This window comes from Conger conger, chromosome 15 (assembly GCF_963514075.1).
Source record: "Conger conger chromosome 15, fConCon1.1, whole genome shotgun sequence".
Classification (NCBI taxonomy): Eukaryota; Metazoa; Chordata; class Actinopteri; order Anguilliformes; family Congridae; genus Conger; species Conger conger.
In genome coordinates, this window is record NC_083774.1 from 30,726,963 (window position 1) to 30,739,305 (window position 12,343).

The 12,343-nt window shown below is 37.7% G+C and overlaps 1 protein-coding gene across 1 annotated transcript in view; it reads left to right on the forward strand.

The window, feature by feature from the left end:
* Nucleotides 1–6,402, forward strand: part of rasgrf1 (Ras protein specific guanine nucleotide releasing factor 1) — a 44,611-nt gene extending 38,209 nt beyond the window's left edge. Inside the window, exons 24-27 of the mRNA XM_061222646.1 lie at nt 72–151; nt 582–699; nt 842–910; nt 2,077–6,402. Of these exons, the coding sequence (XP_061078630.1) occupies nt 72–151; nt 582–699; nt 842–910; nt 2,077–2,169 (360 nt within the window). The 3' untranslated portion in view covers nt 2,170–6,402. The remainder of the gene's footprint in view (nt 1–71; nt 152–581; nt 700–841; nt 911–2,076) is intronic.
* The last annotated feature ends 5,941 nt before the right edge of the window (nt 6,403–12,343 follow it).

The window sequence follows — 12,343 nt, forward strand, 5'->3', positions numbered from 1 at the left end:
GTTCACTGTGACTGCATTCCTGTCAGTGAAATCTGTTTAACCAAACATGAACATTGCCCTCTGCCCTCTAGACTAAAACGGTGATCGACAAGCTGCAGAAACTGGTATCTTCTGAGGGACGGTTTAAAAATCTGCGGGAGGCTTTGAAGAAGTGAGTGAACAAATGAATTATTATTCTTTTACCCCAATGACCACCGATCGTTGAATTATACACTTTTCAGAAATCACACATATCCATGCCCCCAAGTTACACCCCTCTCTGTACACCCCTAAATATTTAGTACCAGTCTCTACACTATCTCCTGTATCAGAGAAACATTTTTGCAAACCCATGATATTTTTTTCTTGTGTTGGCAGTTCCATTTTTCCTGGGTTGGCAGTGGAAGAGTGTGTGTCTGTGTGTGTGTGCGCACTATAAAATGTGCTGTGTTAAATCAACCCTTAACAGGATACATATGAGTCAAATATACTATACCATACTGCATGTTCTCTGTGAGAGTTGACTTAACACTGAATAATTTACTGCATGTGTGTTTATGTGAGTTTGTTGTGTATGTTCTCACCGCCTCTCTCTGGTTTAGCTGTGACCCGCCCTGTGTTCCTTACCTGGGGATGTACCTGACTGACCTGGCCTTCATTGAGGAGGGGACACCCAACTACACCGAGGACAACCTGGTTAATTTCTCCAAGATGAGGATGGTAAATCCACCTTCACTCTTTCCGACTCCTCCACCGTTTCACGTTTACTCTTCTTCTGTGGTTTCTTCTGAAAGCTGTGCCTGAGCTGTAATAACACATTACTTCCTGATTATCACAATTATTCCCTGTTGCTTGTCCACAGATTTCTCACATCATCAGAGAAATCAGACAGTTCCAGCAGACGGCTTATAAGATCGACTTCCAGCCGAAGGTAGCCAATTTTTTCCCTTCAAGCCCGATAAAAGAGGTGTTGTGCTGTCTTAGCTGCTTCTCACGTACATACAGTAGTGAACACGGCATCTTATGTAAGGTTCCTATGGAGATTCACATTTCTGTTTAAATTCAATTTTAAAGTGATGTACCCAGTGGTCATGTTAAGTGAGGATTCTGCATATATTGCACCAGAATGTAGTGGAGAAAAATACACTCTGTACTGTAAAAGCAGATATTACGATATTACGACGGGCGATGACCCAGACTTGAACAAAATAATTACTCCTGTCTCTTTGAGCCAATGGTCTTTTGTGTCTGTTTGATGTTATGTCTTTTATTGATCAAAATATTTATAAAGCTGTTGGAAGCATTGCAAGATTAATTTCTCAATGCTTTGCTTAAGGGGCAGCCGATACCCTAGTGGTTAAGGTACTTCACTGGGACCCGATATGTTGAGGTTCAAGCTGCGGTGTAGCCATGATAAGATCCACACAGCTGTTGGGCCCTTGAGGAAAGCCCTTAACCCTCAATTGCTCCAGGGGGAATTGTCCCTTGCTTAGTCTATTCAACTGTAAGTCGCTTCGGATAAAAGCGGCAGCTAAATAACAAATTACATTTAAATGAAAATGCGATGTCACACTCTAGCTAGCTTGCACAACAAGTAAATTAAAACAGAAATTGCTCTTATGATGTTTTAATATTATTAGCCTGTGTGGCAAAATTATAAAAATGACAAAACATTATGTGTAGCTTATTTCATCCCAATAATACTGCTTCCATCTCACTTCTCTTATAAAATGATAAACAACAGACGTGTATTGTGTTGTTATGATTTGGCACATTGTGGCAAAAATAGTGATTTTTATCCAAATACAAGTGAATTAGTCTAAAAGTTAGATTTTGAAACGTTGTGAAGACACAGCATTCCATTGGCTAACGTGGCCACTTCTCTATCCATTTTCAAGAAAAGCACTTTGTGCCAATATTCATTGGTTGGGAATCACTTCCTTTCTTTGCCACATTTTTCACTTGCGTTAAGGTAGTGAGTGCTCATAATATAAAGAATTCAAAAAAATGAACCGTTTAAACGATTTAAGAACAGAACATGATGAAAATCAGAAAAGTAGCATTTGTTGAAATGCCACACTGTGTTTTTTTCTCTAGGCTGCGCAGTATCTGCTGGACATCAGCTCGGTGTTGGATGAAGAAAGCTTGTATGAAGCATCCCTCAGAATCGAGCCCAAGGTGCCCAGCTAAGGAGGGCAACATTTTCTCCAAAGGCTCCATGCTATACAGACGTTATATCATATGTACATAATCCTTTATTTGTATTAGACCATCTTAGACCTATCCTTCTAGTATGTGTTTCTGAAAGGACTTGTGTATCCACGTTATTTGAAGTTAACTAGAAACCTTAAAGGCATTTTTTTTATGTATAGTTTTTGTGGGGGGAATACACTTAGAAGCTTATTTGTTATTTACTGTTGTTTTGTCTGCATTCAATCAAATAGTTATTTTATACAAAAAACTTTAAAGCAGAAAGAAACCAACTAGGGGTGGCTTGTACTGGGTCCCTGGGCATATGCCATTTCAACTCTTCGGGAGTTTTCACTTGTAAAGGTGTATTTTAATACTTCGCCATTAAATTTGATTTCTAAATTATTTTTTAGATCAAGTTCTTTACATGGACTTAAATCCTGCACTTCCGAGTGAGGGTCAAGTGATAGCGCGATCACTCTTATTCACGGGGAGAAATGTCACCTTTCCTTTAATGAAAAAAAATATATATTTATTTTGTTTATGAGTTAACGCCAATGATGTAGCAATGTAAAAAAGAAAAAAAAAGAAAGAAAAGACTCGAAACATTAAACAACAATATGTGATTACATGGATATGTGTGCCAAAAGTCTTTAACGGTATATCCCCAAGCTAATAACACTATCGAGGTCTGAGGTCTCACTGAACCCCGGATCAGTTATGTTGTACGCTGTTGGCTTTGTGCATAAAATTGTTTGCCAGGATTTCGTGCGTCACGGACATTGAAGTCCACTCGTTTGCATCTTGCATTGCAGTGGTGGCTGTTCAGCTGCATTTCAGAGGGTGGCTGCTTTTGATAGTTTTACCATTCTCGCTTGATTGCATCTAATCTGGTGGAATTGCCCTTGTGCTCCCCATATGACAGTGACATTGGCTGTTGTGCAATCTTTGATTGTTTTACTGGTTTTCCAGTGAAACCAGGAGTATGTTTTCCAGTTTGGGGAGACTTCAAGATAGGATTTTTTTCAGTAAGCAGAGATATAGTTGGATGACACCACATATATGCACTGCGACAGTAACAAAATATTTGTATTTGATTATTTTAAAGCAAAATATTGTTCTTTCTGACATGATTTGGAGGTGATTAAGAGTTCCAAGATAGACACTGTAACTTGTGCTATGCATTGACTACTTTGAAACAATCATCATAAAATCTGATTGGTTCTTATGAGTCGATGATTGACAACCCCTGGTAGCTCTCCAAGTTTGACCTGCCCTTGACTGCTGGTGTATGGTCTTTACTTTACATTACATTATTGGCATTTGCAAACGCTCTTATCCAGAGCGACATACAGTTGATTAGACTAAGCAGGATACAATCCTCCCCTGGAGCAATGCAGGGTTAAGGGCCTTGCTCAAGGGCCCAACGGCTGTGCAGATCTTATTGTGGCTTCACTGGGATTAGAACCACCCGTGTGTCCCAGTCATGCACCTTCACCAATACGCTACAGGCCGCCACTTTAATTTAAGTAGCTGAGCTTGTTAATAATGAAAGTAGCCAATCAAAAACCCTTTCAGGATGAATGCTAGTTTGAAGGTGTATTTTCAGTTTTCTTTATTTCTTACTCAAAGGCACACATTGGCACAGGTCAGATATAGTTGCAGTTGTTTTGAGTCTAGGTAGGGCTCCCTTTTCAGTCTGGACCATAGAAGTGAGGAAAAATGTTGCACGTTTTGAAAGCTTTCGCAGATCTGAGGTAGACTCTTAAATGTTTTTTAAAAAAAGATGCTTTGATACTCTGATTGGTCAGGCTGCTGATTTAATGAGAGGAGAGATCAGTGCAGTCTTTTCTCCTTATTGAAACGTTGATATCATTTAACCTGTAGTCAGGACACTGTTTGACCAGCTTGCAGTTTAAGCTTTAACAACCATACATGACTCCAGTGCAGGTTCATTAAAATAGGTTCACATGCTACTAGATGATAGAACTGCTCCACTGTTGGTTAACAACTGGGAAATAAACACACAGTGCCGCATTTGGTAGATGAAATGCATGAACTGACTGCTTCTAACTTGTGAATAAACTCTTGAATGTGCGTCTTTATCAGTCTGCACAAGTATAATATTGTTTAAATATGAATGTTGCAAGTTTTTTGTTAGATACACAAAGACGTAATGTTCCAATATATCAATGTTTAAATAAGGAAAAGATGCACAAATCTTTATTGTGGGCTTATATTGGCGTGTATTCCCATTTCTCTTTTGGCTGGCTTCATTTATAGCAATCTGAGAGGAGTGCAGTAATTTGCAGAGCAGTAAATTGGTACATATGAAATATTGATTGGGATTGGATATATCTTTTTTCAGTTTATCCTGTAGCAGGGTTTTTACACAGCTGGGATGATGATAATGGCCTCTTGTGGATGAATTGTCTGACAGTGTAATAAAGTGGTACCTTACATTGTAAGTTAAACAGTGCTTTGGTTGTTGGATTGTGTGGAGAAACCTTCTCCCAGTGGTAGCCAAAACAGGCAAACTGACTCTTTGTTTGACTCTGCAGGGGTGCCTGACTCTTTGTGTAAGGGTGTTTGACTCTTAATGCTGGAGTGTCTGACTCCTAGTGTAATAGTGTCTGACCCTTATTGCTGTAGTGTCTGACTCCTCTTGTAATGGTGTCTGACCCTTATTGCTGTAGTGTCTGACTCCTCTTGTAATGGTGTCTGACTCTTATTGCTGTAGTGTCTGACTCCTCTTGTAATGGTGTCTGACTCTTATTGCTGTAGTGTCTGACTCCTCTTGTAATGGTGTCTGACTCTTAATTCAGCGGTGTCAGGTTTGTTTGGTTTCAGCCAGCTTTCCTGAATTGACGGATCCACTGAGTTTAACCTGGCATATATTTTTAGACCTTTAGCAAAATATATTGCAGACAAATATATTTAATTAGCACTGGGCACACACTTCAAAGTGTTGTTTACAATTTAAAGAACTGAAATTGAAGCAAATCTGAGTTAGTCACTTCTGCATTAATAAAAAATGGGAGGAATATTTATTTATTTGTATTCTTTTTTAAGGCTATTATGGGTGAAGATGCAGTATTTATTGATTAGGCAATAGTGCACTGAGAAGAGGATAGGGAGGAAGAGAGAAAGATGGAAAGACAAACAAATCTGTAGTTGTGCAAGAGATTGAAATACTAAACATATGTTTCTGACAAAACCACAGGCTGCAGTGTGTGGATAGGACAGGAGAGGCCATGAAGGCAGCACAAAGGAGGTTAGCTCAGTTAATAAATTAGCTAACAGTAGTTCAGAAAAAGTACAGCGCAATTATCCTTACATCATGGCTGAATTTTGCCTCTACATACACTGTACAGTGGAGGACGTGAAATTATCTCCAGTGACTTGAAAACGATTCATTGTCACAAAGTTAATTTGGATTGTTTTTAAATAATATTTCAGAAGCAAAAAATACGATTGAACGATTTGACTGCGTTAGATTTTTGAAGGTATTTTTGTAATGTGGCATAAAAAATGAGGAAAAGGGGAGATATTGCATCTTTGAGGGAAAATGAAAAGTTGTATTTTATATAAACTTGCCAATTCACACAACAGAAATGTACGCTGTATATTTTGTACATGCAGCCTGCCATATATATCTTTGAAGATATATATTTATATTTATCTTGTGTAACCGTGTAAAGCACACCATCTTTACAGCATTATATCCCAGTATGCTTACAAACCTAAAATGCGAAAAAAATTGTGATATGTAGATCCATGATTTAGAAGTAGAAGACAACCTTAAAAGTGTTTTTGCATTTACTGTAATCCTGTCTATAATCACTATCTTAGCAGGAATATAGTAATGTAGTGCTTATTCTGTGAATATTTGTAGGTATTTTTACTATGTACAGTATAGAAACACATTCACCACTCCACTGGCTGGCATGCGCCACTTTAACAAACAGAATCTTTAAAAAAGTTAAACATCTATATATATTTAGCTACAGTTATATATACATACTGTACACACATATACATGCACATACACTTATAAATAATACATATATTAACATACAAACATTTTGCTGTGAGCAATACCCAGTGGTATGAGAGTTATCTTTCAATCCTTAAGTTTATTTCCACAGCTTGAGATATATTTCCAGTTTTGTATAAAAATGTAATGTTTCCTGATTACCTCTTGCTAATAAATCTATTCTATCTCAGGGGGAACATTGTCTTTGACTGTTTTTTTTTCTTTTCTTTTCTTTTTTCTTCCAGTTTTAAATCTTCCAGAAATTACATACACATACACATTTGAAATGTGAAATTCCCAATATTAGCTTTTTAAAAGCTCTTTCTGCTTCATTAATCTACAGAGTGAGAGCTTTCTTTGGTATGTATTAGACTTATTTTTAGACTTACTAAGTTGTATGCTGCTGCAGCCTATCCACTTAGAGATTTGACATGTTGTGTGTTCAGAGATGTTCTTCTGCATATCACTGTTGTAATGTGTGGTTATTTGTGTTATTGTCACCTTCCTGTCAGCTTTGACCAGCCCTTCTCCTCTGACCTCTCTCATTATAACAAGGCATTTTTAACTGTAGAACTTCTGCTCACTGGATGTTTTTTGTTTTTACACCATTTTATACAAACTCTAGGGACTGTTGCATGAAAATCCCAGGAGATCAGCAATTTCAGAGATACTCAAACCACCCTGTCAAACAACAATCATCCTACAGTTAAAGTCACTTAGATCACATATCTTCCCTATTCTGACTTTTGGTCTAAATTTGCATTAACAAGCTGGTGTACAGATCTACCTAATAATGTGCTCACTGATTATATGTAACAGTAACACATTTAAGAAAGTTAACCACATTTCACCAGCTGTATCAACATTGTGTCAAACAATAAAATAATGAAATGAGCTACAACACTCAATACCTGTAGGGACAAGAGTTGCTATAGCAATAGCTATAATCTCTATGCAAAGAATCAGCTGCATGAACCTGGTATGAACTGGCAGTAATGATGCTATGTCTCTGGGCATTGTCCCTAGTCAAATAAACATTGAATAAATAAATAAATAAATTACAACACAGACAACGCTGAAGCATTAAAATTCAAGCAATTGCTATAATAATCGCTTTTACTCACTATATCTCTCTCTAAATGTTCTGTATAATATGTGCAAGCATACCCAGAAAATAAAATTAGCGGTGCAAGTGCAGACTCAATTTAACTCTCTGATTGGTTAGAGTTTATGTCAATCATCATAGCAAGAATGACCACAAGAGCACCCGTGATATGAAGACATTGGTGAATCCTGCTTCACGGGCGGGCTTAAAAACACGTCATAAATCCACAAATATCTAAACAAGGCCTTCTGACTTTAAAACTGACTTTAAAACAAATATTAAATGTGCTTGCTTCACGTGTGGGGGGCGCTATTTTGCCGTGACATGATTTTGAATTGTCATTGTAATGATTATTATAATTATAATTATTTAACATTAAATAAAGATGTGGTATGCGTGATATGCATGTTCTTTTTTTCCCTTTTTTTCAGTGAAGCACTGTTTTTACTTGTCTGAGAGAAAGCTTCTCTGAATCATACAATTAACGTGTGCACATTTTTTCACTTTTTGGACAAAAGATTATCGTCTTATATATGTCTATATTTCTGGTTTATAGTAAAAGTGCTTTTTTCAATATAAATTCCACAAATCACATGGTTTTCAATTTATTTTTGTTTTGTTTTTGAAGTATGTTTTTCATTTTCTTAATTCTTATTTGTTTTCTTAATTATTAATTATTTTTATCAAAAATATCTCAAAACACATGTAATAAATATGTATGAATATGTATCATAGGATTCTTTGACCATTTCAACAATAAAAACACATAATTCATGTTTTCAGTTTTTGGACAAAATGTAGTTTTGTATTTTTCAGTTTTCTGATAAAATACATTTTTCATCATAAATATTTCAAAACACATAGTTTTTAATTTATTTATTTATATGTATCAATTTCAACAATAATCCATCCATTATCCTAACCCGCTTATCCTGAACAGGGTCGCAGGGGGACTGGAGCCTATCCCAGCATACATTGGGCGGAAGGCAGGAATACACCCTGGACAGGTCGCCAGTCCATCGCAGGGCACACACACTATTCACTCACACACTCATACCTATGGGCAATTTAGACTCTCCAATCAGCCTATCCTGCATGTCATTGGACTGTGGGAGGAAATCGGAGTACCCGGAGGAAACCCACGCAGACACGGGAGAACATGCAAACTCCGCACAGAGAGGCCCCGGCCGACGGGGATTCGAGCCCAGGTCCTCCTTGCTGTGAGGTGGCAGTGCTACCCACTGCACCATCCGTGCCGCCCAATTTCAACAATAAAACACTTTTTTTTTCTTTTTTCGTTTTGGACAAAAGACTATCTGCTCATTTTTCTGATTTCTTGGAACATGTTTTTCATCATTAATATCTCATGATTACACATGATTTTCAATTTATTCATATTCATGTTCATCTTATGTATTCTATTGGTGACAGTAACCAGACCAAACAGCTCTCAAATTTTAATTGAAACCCCTTAACCCCGGAGCCCTGGAATTTTGGACTTACATATCCACACTTTATAAAAATAAATCAGAGAATTATGCATGTCTGCTTGAAAAAGTGATATTTTTACATTTCAGGCATTTGGCAGATGCTCTTATCCAGGGTGATGTACAGTTGATTAGACTAAGCCTCCCCTGGAGCAATGCAGGGTTAAGGGCCTTGCTCAAGGACCCAACAGCTGGGCGGATCTCATTGTGGCTACACCAGGGATTGAACCACCGACCATGCGGGTCCCAGTCATGTACCTTAACCACTACGCTACAGGCAACCCACATTTGAATGTGAAAATGAATAATTCCTCTCATATTTCATAGGTTTTGATACATTTTGTCTTGATAGTGTGCCCTTGAAATTATTAAGTTAAAAAATAATTTATAATAATAATTATTTCAATGACGAGCCAAGTTGGGCTGAATGGCCTGTTGCTGTCAAATATTTATTTGCATATTTTAAAAATTGGGGGACAAAGACTGCATACGACAGACAACATGGATAAAGATCTACACGTTATGTTCAAACATATGGGAAAATATATCCTTTTATTTCCAAACCTGTACTCTCATCTTTCATTGTTTTTTATTTAGTAATCTAATTTTTTTCTGAAAACCACAGGTGCCAAAATTATTACAGCATAAATCATATGGAATGGTGGCAAATTTGCCAGGAAGACTATGCAAGTGCATACTATCCCCAGGGATGCCAAGGAAGATAGTGAGAGAGGCTAGACGTAAGCCTAGGACTGCAGTTTAAGAATTGCAGAGATTGGTGTCTTGTTCACAAACCCACAAACCCGCAAACTTGCTCAGCAATGGCCATCTCATTCTCCAGACTTAAATCCCATGAAAAACCTGTGGTCAGAACTAAAGAGTATGGTATCTGAAGGAAATCAATGAATCTGAAAAGCTCTGCATAGAGAAATGATTTTTTAAAAAGCATCTATTTCAGTCAAAAAATGAAGAAAAATATTTGTTGGACCATTTTTCAAGTTTTAGACATAAGACATTTTTCCCAATAAAACCCTTAAAAAAATGCTTATGTGCATTTTTTTCAACATGGTTATAATATAAACGCCTATCCATAGTATTTTATTTTCCACGGAAAAACATTTTTCATCATAAATGTTTGAAAATGCATTAGTTTTCATTTATTTTATCTTCACCAGGGGTGTTTGTACAAAGTATTAAACCAGGAGTGCCAGTAATTGTGGAATCTATTTTTTGGGGAAATCCATTTTTATTTGAAAAATGTAAGGCTTTGGTTGATTCTATTGAATACTTTATGCATGATGGAAAATAAAGCTTATGTCATTAATTATTGACTATTATTTTTTAGTTTACAGGACTTTTTCTGCATATGTATCAAGGGTGCCAATAATTGGAGCCCACTGTTCGCAATAGCAATATTCATATCAATAAATATGTAATTCAACTATTCCTTTGCAATTTTGCAACATATGTTTCTAAAGAGAATGCTTGCCACATTTGGTACAAATTTATTAATCAGTTCATGAGAAGTAATTTTTTCACGCTTTATGAAAAATGCCAAAATGTTGAATATCTAGCACACGGACATGTATCCAAGAGGCAAATTTGTTCCCCATGAGGAGAGGAGAGGGACATGTCTGAAATTTCAAGTCTGTAATTCAGCCAGGTCAGAAGGGCAGGGCTTTGACATTTAAAAATTATATATGCTTGGCAACCACAGAGCACACGGAAAGTTTAAACAGCTATAAAATAGGTTTACATCTATAGAAAGTTCAAATATTCGTCTGTATATTAATTCTGCAATGCGAACGAAGCGATATTCCTAAACTGTTCATAGCCTGAATATGACACATTAGACCCTGTCGGAAAGAATATGACACCCTGTACAAGAAGTGTGCCGTGTTCTACATGTTTTCAGTTCGATACTGAAATGACCTGGCATTGCATTTTCGCAAACAATAACAAATAATTAAAGATGGCATTTGCTTAGGTATGGTCCTCGCAAAAACATTGTTTTCTCTCGAAAATGGCTTTACCATTATGAAATAAACCACCCTCAAACCACCTTATGAAGCTACGACTTCTGACTAACTTTGAAGTTTGAGTAACTGCAGATCTCCTGGTATTTTCAGGCACAACCGTCTCTAGAGTTTGCAGAGAATTGTGCGAAAACAAAAAACATCCAGTCAGCAGCAGTTCTGCAGACAAAAACTTGCTGTTAATGAGAGGTCAAAGGAGAAGTGCCAGACTGGTTGAAGCTGACAGGAAGGTGATAGTAACACAAATAACCATGCATTACAACAGTGATATGCATAAGAGCATCTCTGAACACACAACATATCAAACTTCTAAGTGGATAGGCTACAGCAGCTGAAGACAAATGAGTAAAATCTCTCTTGCCATCTTCAAGTGCAAACTGAAAACATTCTGTGGTATTTACTTGTGTATTAGTATGTTTAGTTTGGCTAGGTAAGCAGTCTGTTCATACATTTGTGTGTTGCGGTATTATGATGTAAAAAATCTGATCAAATAGGACCTGGTCCTTATCTTTGTTGTAGCAGTTGAAATTGTACTTCCCTCTACGGTCTTTCAGTGCACTTATCCCTGGTTATGGGTATGCACTTTGCACTTTGTTGTACGTCGCTCTGGATAAGAGTGTCTGCCAAATGCCATTAATGTAATGTAATGTAATGGCCTCCACTGGCTTCCTATTGCCTCACGCATCCGTTTCAAGGCCCTAGTGTTGGCATTTCAGGCTGCTAAGGGGACTGCCCCACCTTACATACAATCCCTGATCACTCCCTACTCCCCAGCTAGACCACTCCGGTCTGCCAGCTCTGGTCGCCTTACGGTTCCCTCTCTACGTGCACCTGGCGGTCGAGCTGCACGTTCACGCCTGTTTTCCGTTCTGGTTCCTCAGTGGTGGAATGACTTGCCTACCACTGTCAGAACAGCAGAATCCCTCCCCCTATTTCGACGCAACTCAAAACCCACCTTTTCAAACTCTACCTTTGTCCTCCCTCCTGATTTCCCCTGCCCCTCCTTTCTGATATCCCTATCCTTGTCTAACCCCCCCCCCACCCAAAAAAAAAAAAAAAAAAAATGCACTTCTGATGACAACTATGTTTAAAACAGCATTTCCTGTGTATTTTGCTAGTTTCTGGATGTGATGCTCTGATTTATGGTAGAACCTATGCACTTGTAAGTCGCTTTGGATTAAAAGCGTCTGCCAAATGACTAAAATGTAAATGCAAAATGTAAAGCAAAAAAAATAAGTCTAATAAATACCTAATAAAGTGCCCACTGAGTATATATGACTCCTAGGGCAAGAATACGGTTATAGGGTTCATACTGTTCAGCTATGGTTAGGAAAATGATAAGTGTTGTGTTCAGGAGCCTTGGAAAAGGTAAGGACAGTAATAAAGTGTTTATTTAATAATGGGCTGGGCCATCGCTACTGGGGTGAAAGGTGGTGACGATTCTAGGGGCCCACAGCTTAGAGTGGCCCACAGCTTAGAGAGAGCCCACTGAAATTCTAGAAGGATGGGG